General features: G+C 41.9%; 1 protein-coding gene across 7 annotated transcripts in view; it reads right to left on the bottom strand.

Moving 5' to 3' along the window:
* Positions 1-15,688, bottom strand: part of MAK (male germ cell associated kinase) — a 695,810-nt gene that overhangs the window by 605,408 nt on the left and 74,714 nt on the right. For all 7 annotated transcript variants that reach the window (XM_069613432.1, XM_069613434.1, XM_069613429.1 and 4 more), the window contains one exon: positions 2,532-2,869. In XM_069613432.1, coding sequence (XP_069469533.1) covers positions 2,532-2,632 — 101 coding nt within the window. In that variant the 5' untranslated portion in view covers positions 2,633-2,869. The remainder of the gene's footprint in view (positions 1-2,531; positions 2,870-15,688) is intronic.

Below are 15,688 nucleotides of genomic sequence, written 5' to 3'. Positions count from 1 at the left end.
ACCATGCTGCCACCACAGCCCTTAGGTTGATGCAGTTAAACCTTGCCCTGGATATGAGGAAACGATCCGTGAGAGATCCCGCCCACAGTAAATAACGTTGAACACCCGGGGACATGATTGTTATCAACCCATGTTTCTTTGGCTTCAATTTTTCCATACTTTCTCTCTCCATTCACACAGACTCATGGAAACATGCAGTCCATCGATTTATTTCTCCCAGCGAGAGCATATTGCTGGGTGGGTACAAATGTGTGCTATTGATCACCCTCAGCTTCTTATGAGCCAGCCATGGAATCTCGTCTCCCGGATCCTTATCTATCAAGAAGGGGATCAATTCATGGGTAAGTGACGTCCTACCATTACCCCATAACCTGAGCCAGTGCAATTCTGGTTGCAGTGAGATCATACCACTAATTGGTGTACATCCCAGTTCCATGTGTACTCCAAAATTCAGAGACAAAGTTGGCAACCCCAACAGATTCTTCAGGAATTGGTTCTTCAGGATCTGGACCACATTCATATTGGAGTGGCCCCACAGCTCCATCCCAAATTTGGCGAATGAGGCCGATTTTCCTTTATACAACTGCAGCAAAGGGCAATTGGCTTTGCTTTGAACATTGACATGGCCCTGGAAACCCTACCCAAAGCCTGCTTGAACTGCCGGGGCTGTTTTGTTACGTGGACCAACGCACCAACATTGGCAGAAAATCTGACTCACAGATAGTCAACAAAGTGGACCCTGGGGAGAACACTATTTCTACAGTGCATGGCCCTGAAATTGATCCTCGGTCTCCCCTTCCAACAGGCCATCACTGCCGACTTACATTGTACAGTCTTAAAGCAGAGAAACCAGTTTCATAAGACAAAAATAAAGAATCGCTAATAACCTTTGACTCCTACAATGAGTTTGGCTGAAATTTTGTAGACTTGTACTCATGGGCACTCCACCCCGACTGGAAATCTTGGAAAAGATTTGTTAAAAAATAAAGGTACTAAGAAAACAAACAAAAAAAGCACTTTCGGCCTGGTCCCCATTAATTTTCCCCATTGACAAAAAAGGTACATTTTTGTCACGACACACAGCGAAAACCGCTGGCCCAAATTGGACCAGGTCTGAAACAACTTTGCCACGACCCGTTGACTCACGATCCTTTTGTGGTTTGGGGTTATTGCTTTCAGTACTTTTTAAAATATTTGATAGAGAAGGGAGTGCCTTCTCCCCCCCTCCCCCATAAAAAAAGGATACATCTCCCATGGTGGATTCCAGGATGAGGCTTTTCAGAAATGGAAAGTCTGCCATTTTTTTTCTCGATGCTGCAGATGGGCACGGTTATACCCACGATTATCGGAAAATGAAAAGGCAGAAAATTCCCATTTGCAAATGCCATTAGGCGAGAGGTGGGTGTTGGGAGCGGGTGGAGGCAGGAGGCCATCAAGTTAAATTTGGGAGTTGAAGGTGGGCTAGGGACTGAGCTTGCAACACAAAGCTTTCGTATTGGAAGAACAACCGCGGATACCAGACTTCATAGATGAAACTGCGTCATAGAAAAAAGGAGTGTTGGGGTGGGGGGGGGCCTCGTGGGAGAAATGTGAGAAGGCAGGGAGGGGTTAGGAGACCATGAAGGGAGTGGGGGGAGCAGGTACTGATGAGGGGGTTACTTGGCGAGTGCCTGGGAGGGTAAAAATGCATAGTTGTCTGTTATTTTTCCCCAATAAGTGGGGCTATAAGGACTACAAATAACCACAGGTATCTGTAGTTCATTACAAACGTAACTTCGGTTATAGAAAATAAACGGTATATATCAGCTATTGTTTCCTAATTTGGTATTAGTAATCCGTTCCACAGGCTACATTGGAGATATAGCACGTGGAATGGGTTACTAAAGCCATTAGCAACACAGTTTCCCAATCCGTTAACATGGGGTGCTAATAGCAGGGGTCTTTTCTACGTTTCCCGTTCATTCATAGAAAATAATGTTCCAAGATAGCCACCACAGAGATGCAAGGCAAGGCTCCTTAGGGAGCCCCTCTTCCATTTCAGTGGCTGCCGGGCAAAGGGAGATGGAGAGAAGTTTCAGCGGCCGTGGCAATCGTCACAACGACCAGGTAAGTAGGGCTGGGGAGGGTTTGGGATATTAAAAAAGAAGGGAAACTAGGGTGGAGAGAACATTGTTGGGCAGGGGAAGAAGCCTGTAGGTTCTATGGAACACGGGCTCAGATTAACAGTTTCAGCCCACGATCCAGCGCGGCCGATTGGCTGCGCCACCCCGCCCCGGGTGCTAATATGTTTTACAGAGCATAGCATGTAATAGTTTTGAAACACTGGTGTTAAACAATCACCTCTGCAAAGGGTGTAGAGTGCAGAGGTGAACCTTGGTTACAATAGCCCAGCCACTAAACAGAAGAATGTGTATACTTTAGCACAACCATTTTACTATTCAATATGGACAATGGAACCCTAAAACCACAAGACAGACACAAACTTCAAAACACTGAATAAAAAAAATAAATTACTAAAAATTGCTACCTACCTTTTGATAGCCACTAGCTCGCCCGACTCATTGCTTTTCCCCATCACAACACTCCCATAAGTGCCATCACCAAGCTGTTTCATAGTTGTGTAGCGGTTCATTTTGGATACTAAAGCCAGCACAGCCTCAACCCACAGTCACTTTGAACAGAGTTTGTTCTTAAAACACAGATACTTAAAGTTTGTTTTTTCTTGACTAAATAATGTTGTTTTCCAGTAGGCGTTGTTTGTCCCGTCTGTCGTATCTCATGGCCGAGTAAAGTATCCAGGCTTGCGTTGCTGAAATATCAGGATGTTGAAACTAATGTCAAAAAGATGTCTTGCGTTCTTAGATGCATCCTTAAAGAAAATGAAAAAGCAGGTCAACACATTAACCCAGTTTTAAGAAATCACCCTTTCAGAATAATCAACTACAACCTTAACATGCGTGTTTCATGGGTCTATTTGTTTAAGCTCATCAGTCTTTGCAAGAATGAAAATAACATTGCATGGGCAAATGGAAGGACAATGCTGACATGAGCAGGTCTAATTAATCACATGTACTTCACAAATAACAAACGAATGTATTTTCTGCTACCTGCTTAGGGTTGCATAGGCGATGAGTGACAAGTAAGTGTGTGTGTGTTCATGTAGCAAAATAACACCGTTTCCTGCTTCTTGTTCTTAGGTGAAGGATAAACGGAACAAGACAGGTTGCTACAATAGTGAAGCTTCAACCAGTTCAATATTTTGGTGAAACAAAAGAAACGTTCTGAAGTGCCCGAATGCGTTAGGAGGGTCGAGCCCAACTGTTTTTCTGAATGTGTGATTACAAGTGTTCATATCATGCCTCATAGGGTCATGAGTGCATGCACATACTGTGACCACATCGTGAGTTGTACGTTAACGTCAATGTGTGTTTACTTGCAAATCTGTAAATGTACATCTGTAGCTGAATTTCGGGTGTTAACATCTGAAATTACGACTGAATTCTGTGTGCTTCTTCATTAGTATAGCAGTGTTGACAAAGTCCATATTTAAGCCAAACTTCTAGGGCTCTATCACAGATGTAGATGAATCCGGAGAGCAATAGTGAAATGCAATAAATCAATCAGTCAATCAGGTGTCTTTTCCTCAAAATTGAATACCGAATCCCCAATTTTATATTCTGCATCAATTTAGACCTGTATCTATATGTGTATGAAATTTGGTAAAAAACTGGTGCTGCTGGCTTTGTGAACTCTGGCCCACACTTAATACAAACTAGCAGGACCCCCAGCATTGCCCAGGTCTGTCGCCGACATGCACGTATGGGTCTGATATAGTCTTATGTATGCTATATTGTGTCCAAACTTTAATTTTTGAAAAATCGTAAAGTCAGCAATCTCACAAAATCGCCTATACTGATAGCACAGGGCTGAACCCTGTTCTGTGCAGGGGGAATTGGTGGGGTTTGTCAGATGTCACTATTACCACTACACCGCAGACTGGTATGCCGACCTTGGGCCAAAATTTCAGCCCACCAACTATTATGGGGCTGGAGCAAACACTGAACATAGAAACAAACTGTCACTATATGTAAATATATATCTCATTAAAACATGGAGGAAAGAAACCGCACTCCAAATGTGAGGTCAGAAAGTCCCAGAACAAAAAATAACAAACTCGAGTCAAATAAGAACACGAGTTTAATAAATGGTAAGAAAAATTAACAAAAGATTGGCAAAACACACAACAAAACAAGACAGGAGGACGCCAGGGCAGTGTCCTGAACGATGCGTTTCGCGCTTCACCGAGCGCTTGATCATGTTAGGGAGACGTGAAAACAAATAATTGATATTGTAAATTAGTCCTTTTTCCATCTTGCCTCACACCACAAGCTAACAGTTTTGTCACAAAATCATGGTGGCCATTTTGAAATGTAGCAAAGACCTGCACTAACCATTGGAAGAACAAGTTAAAAATAGTATTCTAAATAGCACATTGGAATCCAACAAAAAACATATGAAAATATAATATTCATAAATGAAAGGGACATATAATGAGATAGATGTTAAAAAATCTCACTCAGAGAGTTAATCAGCAGTCCACAGCTGTGACATAAAGTGCAAGTGCATTCCTATGCTAACATATGGATGGACCTGATAGTAAAAATGCAGCAAATAGCTAACAGATAAAGTGCAAGTGCATATCTGGCTCAGCATAGTAGTCATAAGCAATAAGTACACAGCTGGGACAAAATAATGCTGTCTAATATAAAATCTCTAATGACAATTATAAATAGACAATATATGCAGACAATATATGCAACCCTTAAAGTAAAAACATGTTACAGGCAGAAACCATAAAGTGCAAATTATCAATCTTCACAAGAACAGAAACGCAAGGCTACAATATAAAGTGCAAGTGCATTTGACAGTAAACATATTGACCTAGCAGCAACAGACAGGAAAGACAAATTAGTAATCATAAAATGCAAATGCAACAGATATACCAATGTCCTCCTGATATATGTGTTTATATTAACACACAAATAGCTGCTAGCTCGGGTGCAAATACATACCATACGCACCCAATAGTCAAAAGAACCAGTAATAATAGTTTGTTCAGATGCCCACATCGAAAGGGATCATGATCAGGAAACATACCTGTACAATATTAAAACTTGTGGCAAAATAGAGGCAAAAGAAGAAAAAAAAAGGATTAAAAAAAAAAAGGAAATAGAAAAGACAATATCAAAAACCTAAAATTCAAAATAGAGATGTAATCACAGACTCATAAAATCACATCCCCCTAATCCCTCAGAGAGGCAAGACAGCCAAAGTAAACCAACTGAAAAGTAAAGAAAGTCGGATAACAAGGATAATACAATTTAAACAAAACAAGCAATTCCAGGCCAGGGCAAAAGATCTAAATGTAAAACAAGAGAAGCAGTATAGAGTTACAAGAAACCAAGATCAAACAAACCAAGAAGAAAAAAGGAAGGTAGAAACACAAAGAAACATAATGATTTGATTAGGTTCCCACAAAAGTATGCATCTCCTCGTCAACATTGTGACCATTGGGATATTTAGTGTCAAAATCCAAGATAAACCTGGTTTCCAGTTGTCTCAATCTCAAAGTGCGATCCCCACCTCTCGGGTCGATTGGCACATGAACCACAGCGAAAAATGAAAGCAGATGAACATCACTTTCATGTTCCTGCCTGAAATGTTTAGCCATAGGGTACGTGGGGTCAAAGTTCTTGATAGCTCTGAGATGCTGCAAAATGCGGAGCTTAAGTATGCATGTAGTGGATCCCACGTACCATTTCCGGCAGGGACAGGCAAGAACATACACCACAAAAGGGGTCTCACAGTTGATAAAATGTTTTAACCTAAATTCAATGCCCGTGATTGGATGTATGAAGGATTTACAAAAAGTGGCATGAGGACAGGCTTTGCATTTTTGACACTTGGTAAAGCATTAGGTAAGCCAGATGGCCAATTGGTCATGGTGGAGTTCTTTTGGACAGGAGACTAATAACTGGAAACCAGTTTATCCTTTAACGAAGGTGCCCATTTATAAGTTAATGTAGGGCATTTAGGTAGTAATGGGCCAAGGTCTTTGTCCAGCCTGAGAATATGCCAATGTTTCATAACAATCTTGCGAACATCATATGAGGCATTGTTAAATGTAACAATGAGGCGGGGTCATCCTGATCCTTATTTTTCTTCCTACTGGTAGAACCATGTAGTAACACTTCCCTTGAAAGTGACCGTGCATTAAAAAAAGCCATTTCAATAATCTTTTTTTGATACCCCTGTTTTAGAAAAATCAGCGGCAGCCAGACTGCAACAGCGATCAAACTCATCAATGTCGGTGCAGTTGCGCCGGAAGCGAATAAATTAGCCATAAGGGATACTGTTTTTACAAGAAAGCGGGCGACAACTTGTTGCATGTAAGGGAAGACCAGTATTGGTGGGTATTTTATGTAGGGAAGTGTGGATGGCTAGATTGTCTAATCTTACAATAACATCCAGATACATAATTGCAGTGGAGCTGTGGCATTCAGTGAAACTCAAATTTACAGCATTGTTGTTAAGGCTGTCCACAAATGATCCCCATTCATTCTCATTTCCCTTCCAAATGATAAAAACATCATCGATGTACCGCCACCAACCAATAACTTGTGTAGGAAAACTAATCGAAAGTAAGTCAGACAAAAAAGTAGACTCCCACCACCCCATAGTCAAGTTAGCATAAGATGGTGCAAAGGTACTGCCCATAGCAGTACCCCTTACCTGGTGATACAAAGATCCCTCAAAAAGAAAAACATTGTTGGTCAAACAGAACAAAAGCATATCCAAAATCGTACAACTGTGCCCCAAAAAATTCAAGGAACGAGTGTCCAGAAAATGCTTACAGGCTGTCAAACCAATCGTGTGATCTAAAGATGTATAAAGAGAAACAACATCAAGGGTAGCTAGCATTAACCCCTCCTCCCAAGGTATATCAGAAATATGGCTAAAAAAATCCTTGGTATCACGTAGATACGAGGGCAGAGCTGACACCAATGGAAAGAGAGTTGCATCGATGAACTGGGCCATATGTTCTAGGAGGGAACCACATAAGGTGACAATAGGCCTGCCTGGTGGATGGGTCAGGGACTTATGAGTTTTGGGCAGAAGGTATATAGTCGGAACAGAGTGGCTGGCAGGAACAAGAAACTTGGCCAGCTCACCCTCAATAAGACCTTTCTCGGCCCACTTGGTACACAAAGAGGTGAGCTCCAACTATTTCAACAAAAGGATTTTTAGGTAGCTTAGAATAACAACACCGATCCCGTAATTGACGATTGGCCTCAGACACATAACATTCCCTGTCCTGAATAACGATATTAGAAACCTTATCGGCAGGTTTTATCACAATATTAGACAAGTTCTGCAATTCATTAAGGGCAGATCGTTGTAAAATAGTAAGATTCTGTTTGTTGTTAAAAGGTTTCTTCCGGAGTTTGCAAAGATCATCGACACATAAATCCTGAAATGCCTCAATGCAGCCCCCCACTGAAAATTGAGGGTTGAACCTGGACTTATTTTTTAGTTTGGTACGTATATCCCAATTGGGATCAATGTCAAAATCAACAGGGTCAAAGGTGGAGGGATCAAAAGATTCATTATGAAAACATGCCAGGTCAGTCAAGATGGAAATGTCAGAAATGCACAAATCAGTACTGCCAAGACTCAGCACAGATGGTTTGGCCTGCGGGGATTGATGGAGAAGAATTTTTTTTAGTCTGACCTTACGTAAGAATTTGTCAAAGTCCAAGCGTGACTGGACGTAGTCAAACTTTGTAGTGGGACAGAAATTCAAACCCAATGAAAGCAATGATAATTGGGAGCCTGTGAGAGTGTGGGAAGACATTTTGACAACTTGATGAATATTCATATTGTCTGTTGTAACTACTTGGCTCCAGAGCGCATTGACCTGCTCTGTTGATGTACATCGGAGCCGTTTCCCACGACAGCCTCGATGTTTTTTTTTCCTTTTGACAATTTGTTCGTTTCCTCTCCCTCTTCCTCTTCCTCTGCTCTTTCCACGGCCTCGGCCTCTCTTTTGGTTTTTTCTGTCTTGACATAAGTCTCATTTCGTATAAAAAATTTAATTTAATAGGCATTTCATCATTTTCTGAAACGGAGACATCGGATATACCTGTTTGCTTTCACATTACTAACTTATTATATGTAAAAGTTTTCGAAGTTTGGTGACCATTAGCCACTTTCATAAACTGGAGGGATGTGAAATGTTGCCCTTTCTATGGGAATTACATTGTATTCTCAATTCAAGCTGTCATTCAAACTAATAGAGATACCCATTATTAGCTTTGCTTTTTTCAAAAGGGTGGTGATGCACCCAAACTGGTTGGGTGGGATATCGGTGGAAAAATCATAGGAAGACAAACAGGTGCATGTTTACCAAAGACACAAAAGCCTAATTGTGTGTGCCATGTACAACGTAGGCTACACATTTATGTAATATGCTCCAAGTCAAATGACTGGATTTCGAAAATACCACCAGTGGTAGTAAAATATTGACCTGCAACACCTGCTCAGCTGCAGATGAAATACACTAATGTTTGTATTCTGGTACACCACCAGTAGTACAGACATTTACCAGATTATTGCTGATAGTACATATTGCTAGTCTAACAAACTACAAAAGTAATTCCCTGCTGGAAGAACACAGCTACATTTTAATGTTTACAATAATTTTTAGAAAGCATATTTCTCTTTGATGTGGATGGGTAGTGGTAGTGCTCTCAACAGCAGTATTTATTCACCAGCGGTAATTTGCCAGGAGCGCTGCAGAGCATTTTTAACAGTTTAGCAGTATTTGTTTCTTCTGGAATGGGAGGAAGCATACCACGACTATTAGTTACTGCACATGTGGTAAATTTACCACCTTTTAGGAATTAGGTCAAAAGAGCGTATTCACATATGCCTAGTATATTACTATTCATTGTAATGCTAAGGCGGATGCCTGGTTGTATTAAGGTGTTATAGTTACTGAGGTTCAAACAGCTGAACCCTACCTCCAGTCAAGGTAAACTATAGAGTATACTAGATCTAAAACAATACAAAGTACCTGACCACCAATCATTGCGGACTATCTAACTTAACAGCACAACAGATTTCGGGGGTCGGGGGGTGGCAGAAGGTCAGACCAACTGTTCAAGTGAGCTTATTTGTTGGATATTAAACCTTGGTTATTGTTTAGGAGCAACAATCTACAGGTTCTCAAGTGTATGTTTGAAGCCAAGCACCCAAAAGGTACCAAGACCAACTGTCCTGCGAACATAGGTAGCAGCATAAATACAACAGGGTATAGAAGTATGTACCAAGGAGGAACCAGAACCGACTGTCCTGCGAACATAGGTAGCAGCATAAATACAACAGGGTATAGAAGTATGTACCAAGGAGGAACCAGAACCAACTATCCTGCGAACATAGGTAACAGCATAAATACAACAGGGTATAGAAGTATGTACCAAGGAGGAACCAGAACCGACTGTCCTGCGAACATAGGTAGCAGCATAAATACAACAGGGTATAGAAGTATGTACCAAGGAGGAACCAGAACCGACTGTCCTGCGTACATAGGTAACAGCATAAATTCAACAGGGGATAGAAGTATCTCAAAGCTACCCTTAACCACTCACCACAACATCCCTCTGAGAGAAGAGGGTGTGTGGGTCACATCTTGTAGCTGTGTTGAGAAGAGAGCATTAGGTAGAGCAACATGTGTCCTTATAATAATCTAGCCTCCACTTAAAGGAGCACCAACACTCAGTCGACAATGACTTCGCTTGAAAGAAATATTGTAATTGTGTCACTGGCAAAGGTCCATGAAGCAATCACAAATACGAGTCACACCTTACATTACAATTAATGCACATAAGGGAGGCATTGAACAGGACAGGGTTTCTTAAATGCTGCATGCTCCCATAGTACAGATCTACTTTAAAAGCGTTGATGGCCATCGTTTGCAGAGACATATCATACATGCTGATCTAGTCCCACCGCTCAGGTTCTACTGTTAATACGGCACATACCAGCATTCAGTGCATGAACATTTTGGAGAAAAAGAAGTCTGCATTCCTTCTACAGTATTAGTTGGTGGGTCAGCAAGTTTGGGAAGAATGTTCTCACATTTGCAGAAATGTTGTTTCCGTTTCTTGAAATATATGAATGATGGGTTCATAAGATCCTATCTCCTCCAGCTAATTCAGTGGGGACCACCTCATTTTCTATCAGTACACCGCTTTGCTCCCAGGCCGTCACAATCTACTACGGGTGAGCCTAAAGTAAGGTACAACCACCAGTCGGGTGGTAAGAGAACAGAGGGTGCAGGAGGGTTGATAGGGAGTGAATTTTCTTTGCAAATATTCTGCTCCAAGTCCATAAAACGCCCGATGTACTATGCACATAGACTTAAACAAAATACGCTGAGCAACAGGGAGCCAGTGAAGTTGTCGCAGTACTGGGGTCATGTGGGCTCCAAAAGGAAGAAGAATGATGGAACGAGCTGCAGCGTTTTGAAGCAGCTGCAGCCGGCCAATCAGGTAGGCAGGTTGCGCCAGATAAAGTGAGTTGCAGTAGTCAAGGACACTAAGGACCAAGGCAGCCACAACCGGGGCCTGACTGGCGGAGGGGATGAAGGGGAGGACTTTTCAAAGAACCCTAATTTTGAAATTACCTGATTTGCAAACTGCTCCGACTTGCTCTTCCATGGTCAGGGTGGCCGAGAAACGAACTCCAAGGTTTCTAACTGATGAGACGGGTATAGGAAGTGGGCCCAGTGACGGGGGCCAAAAGTCGGCCATCCAAAATACATGAGGGGTAGAGGTACTCACAACCAAGACTTCAGTTTTTGTGCCGTTTAACTTAAGCCAGTTCAGCGTCATCCATAGGCTAAGTTCCTCCAGAGACTTTTTTAATCTGTAGGCTGTTTCAAGTTTGGTCAGGTCAAGACGGACCAGTAGCTGTGTATCATCCGGATATGAATAGAAAGGAAAACCATGAGACTCGATAAGGAGCAACAGATACCTTATATAGATGTTGAACAGAATAGGGGAAAGCGCCGAACCCTGAGGGACACCACAAGAGAGGTAAACAGAAGCAGAGCAGAAAGGAGGAAGAGAGACTGACTGGGAGCGATTAGTGAGAAAGGCTATGAACCAATTAAGGACTTGACCTGAGATTCCAGCCTCAGAGAGCCATGAAATACGAAGAGAATGATCGACGGTGTCGAACACAGCCGACAGATCTAAAAGCAGGACTGCTCCAACGCTGCCCTGGTCGACTAGGTCAACATTATATATATCACTAAAAAAAAAAAAACCTTTGTTAAGGGGACGTTATGGTTAAGTTACCCTACCAAAAACCTGTGCACTTCACTAAAAAACCTATTCAAACGTGCTATTATGGTTCAAAGTAAAACCGAAAAACCCCTGAAATTCGCCAGTTATGGTAGGCTAAGCAACCATAACTGGCCGCACCATTGTGCACTACTAACACTAACACCCAGAACATCAAAGAACACATCACAAATGTCATTGATGACATCACTGTTGACATGACATGGGTAGCACATCTAGGCTAGGTGGTTTTATTTACTGACAGTCGGAAAGGTAACTTTCAAAAGTTATTACATTTATAGATATTGCTATTCTCACATAAGCTTACAAAAGTTTTCTTACATTTTAATCACATCTTATGATGTACATATATAGGGGAAGAAGTAGGCCCGAAAGAAAGCTATCATTTTTGTACATTATAAACAGTTGCTAATGATACTGGCTCTTGTTTGCTTACTCTACTCTCCATATATAAGCCACATATTTGTATGCATTGTGGTCTATTTATGTTTTGTGTGCATTACTAGAAATATGAAGTAAGTGATGCATTATTGGCAACTTAGTACATGTTTCACAAACCAGAAAAGTCTGATACAGAAGTATTCACCGTTTTATTGTACAACTTTGGAAAGTGCAAATTTTAGAATCTCTATGGTGTATGCTGCAGGCTCTACCTATATTTCTGTATGAATAGGTTCCTGTATTAGAAAGAATACTGCAATGGAATTTTCTTTAGAACCCTCTATTGTGTGATGAAGTATGTCGTTTATTACACACATCCCGATAACCCCATATATGTTTTTGCCAACATTACATTCACAACCCCTTGTCTGAAAAGTAAGTATACATGTGATGTCATCAGTGATGTCATCAATGGCATTTGTGATGTGTTTTTTGATGTTCTAGGTGTTAGTAGTGCACAACGGTGTGGCCAGTTATGGTTGCTTAGCCTACCATAACTGGCGAATTTCAGTTTCGGTTTTACTTTGAACCATAATGGCACGTTTGAATAGGTTTTTTAGTTAAGTGCACAAGTTTTTGGTAGGGCAACTTAACCATAACGTCCCTTTAACACATTTTTTATTGTAACTGAATTTCACAGACTTTCTGAAGGGGAACCTAATCATAACATTGCGTTAATAAAGTTTTTGTGCTGAATATACACTATCATCATGTGATCTTGGGAGATATGTAGTTTAATTTGATTACTTTACAAATATATAACGTACACCATACAGAACCCCCTCGCTATCGATATTATGAAGGCACAGGCTGAGAGCTTGTCTGCGGACGGACGCGGACAAGGTCATCACTACCGAAACAGTCAGGAGTCATCTGAAATTGTACTATTGTTTTACACAAAAAATGCTCAACTTAGAAAAAGGACACAAAGACATTATAATTACTAATAAATAAATAGGGAAACCTAAACGTCTGAAACAAAAACCATGCATTTAATGACCATGTAGAATGAAATGGATTGTACCATAAAAAAAGAAAGTACGACTCCAACGTAAGTACCTCATAGAAACTCTGCAGCCAGGACCGGCAGTAGACGGAAGCACTTCAACAAAGAGAAATTACAGCAAAAAAGTAAGGTAACTTAATTTTTCTTATAGGAATGTGTACTTTTTTTGGTTTAAGGGGCAGAAAAAATGATTTCTTTCTGTTCTTTTCATACAGAAATGTGCAGTACTTTGGAGTGGCTGGAGGAGAATTTTCCGCATGGGGAAATGTCCAAAGTTAACAGTAATGGTACACAGTGCTCTGCATAAGAAAAATAATGTGCAGTATTTTATGGCCATTTAACATATATAAATTTATTTGTAGCAGACCAGGAAAAAAAAAAAAAAAGAAGAAGTGCCAACAAACTACGCAGAGGAAGACAGGCTAAAAAGAATAGAACTTAAAATGGACGCACTGAATGTCAATTTTAATAGTTTAAGGGAATTTGTGGAAGAATTTGTTAGAGGAAAAATACGGTATCACTGTCCCACCTGTACCTGCCCCCCTTCTCCATTCCCTAGTGAACCGTCCCCAAACCTTGAACAAGAAAATAGATGTTTTGATGAAACATCCATCCCTTCTTTCCCACACAAATCATCTCCTGACAATCAGCCTGTGTTGAACCCTAATTCCCCTATGTTTGTGTCAGTGTCTGCATCCCCCTGTGTATCTGTTGATTAAAGTGCATGTAGTTTTTTTAGAAAGTGTTTGTATATTTGTTGTAGAGTAAGGGGTTGAGAATTGTTTTTTTGTAAAAAAAGACTTAAAATGTTTGCGAACAGCGCGCCTGTTCGAGCTAGCCGTAAGCAATACAATGTGGATGTTCTAACCATACCAATGCCAACCAAGATGGAACTGATCTCAGAATGCACCATCTGTGCAAGTTGTGCATAAATGAGAATGGGGCGTGCTAAGGACATTATTACTCTCCGTACGGCTCACAAACGAGATAAAACATGTTCCTAGAACATACCAGGTGGGTGGGATGTATATAAATGAACCAAATTGGAAGTGTCCTAAGGACACTATATCTGTCCGTATCGTCCGCAGCAAGATGGAACCGTCCGTAGAACAGGCACGGTAGCCGGAATGTTCGTTGTCAAACAAATGGAAGTGTCCTAAGGACACTGGGCCTGTCCCTGCAATCAGCAGATGAGGTACACACATGCGCAGTACACCCATAAGTACTGCGAACATCCCACCTGTCCCTAACTGTCCATCTCACTTGTGTCGCACTTTTAATTAGTTGCAGGACCCGAACACTGTCCGTAGAACACTGGCGCGCATGCGCACGTTTGTTAGTCTGCATTTGCTGTCGTGCAGCCTTTTTTTCCACTCGCGGATGCATTCAGGACGTCATCATGTGACTGCACCCACGCTGACCGTGTGGACTAATTTGCGCACATTGTCTGCTTCCGCAACATTGCAAAATAACTTACACATACCTGGGAAATTATTTTTCAGTATCAAATCACCATTTGACATTTCCCATACAATAGCTCCACCTGTGAATGTGTCGTTTGCAATATTTGCAGTGCTTTTCAGCGAGCAGTATGGGCACGAGCCGCATCCTTCGACCCCTATAAATGGCCACACCCCCGAGGTCATCTTCATTGTGCTTCTTGCTATAGCAGTTAGAGGTGTGCTGCCTTTACTACTGTAGCGACCATTAGGCAAATAATCCTTATGGCACCCATGGCTGCTGTTGCTGCATTAGCCTCAGCACCACCCCCAAACCCTCCACCGCCACCACCTCCCCAAGGGCCTGCAGAGGGATATACGGGTGAGGATGTAGAGATCGAGGAAGAAGAGGAAGAAGGGAATGAGGTGGAGGAACTCTGCACTACAAACACTCGCCGGTAGTCGTGGGTGTGGCAGTTGTTTTCCATTTGTGGGAACGTACCGAAAGCACGTGCAAACCTGGTCAAGTGCAACCAGTGCCAGTTGGTGCTGAGTCATGGGAGACCTGGTGCATACAGCTTTTGTACAACAACCATGAAGCGACATCTAACGTTGTTCCACAGTACAGACATTTGCAAGGTGGTGCCATGTGAAGAACGTAGTAGATTGAGTTCCACCACAGCATCCTCCGTGTCCGATCCCCTCACCACAAGAGACACTCCTGTGGGGGAGCGCATCCCTCCAGCTGCCTCAAAAGCCATTTGCGATGCTGTTGACCTTTACCTTTCGAAGGTCACAATATTGTGTGTGTACTGTGACGCAGTACTCTGGAGGGGGGAGAGTCTTCGAAGTGCTTTTGAGGCTACGGTCACAGAGCACGAGAAGATCTGCCCCCTACCTAAGTAAAGCCCACCCTATATCTTCCTCTCTCTACCTGGCCCTTCTTATCCCAGTGGTTGGTGTCCCTTCCTTACCCTCCCTTGCCCTCCTTTCCTAGTGTGTCGTGTCCATAAAAGCAGTAAACTGGAAAATTACAAAAAGGCTCTTTTCAGGGCCGCCTTTCTCAGTTTTAACAATAGAGCTATGCAGTGACCGTCGTAGGCCCCCTCGCATTTTTTTTAAAAGTCCGGACAGTCAAGGGACACACAAAAATGGAGGGTGGAAGCAAAGCTAAACCAATGTACTTTTCGCTGGGAGTAAGTGGTGGCCCTGAAAAGAGCCTTTCGGTGGTGTTGTGTGTGCTTCAAAAACTGTAGGTTGGAAAAAACTGATTGCCAAATAGGTGACTAGGATTTCAAAAAAAGTTGCAATGCATGTTGTACATTGCGAAGAAAAATTTGATTGCCAGCATATGTGATATAGACTCCATCTCT

Source organism: Ambystoma mexicanum, chromosome 5p (assembly GCF_040938575.1).
Source record: "Ambystoma mexicanum isolate Mex_15411 chromosome 5p, UKY_AmexF1_1, whole genome shotgun sequence".
Taxonomy (NCBI): Eukaryota; Metazoa; Chordata; class Amphibia; order Caudata; family Ambystomatidae; genus Ambystoma; species Ambystoma mexicanum.
This window is presented reverse-complemented; position numbering and strand designations above follow the sequence as displayed.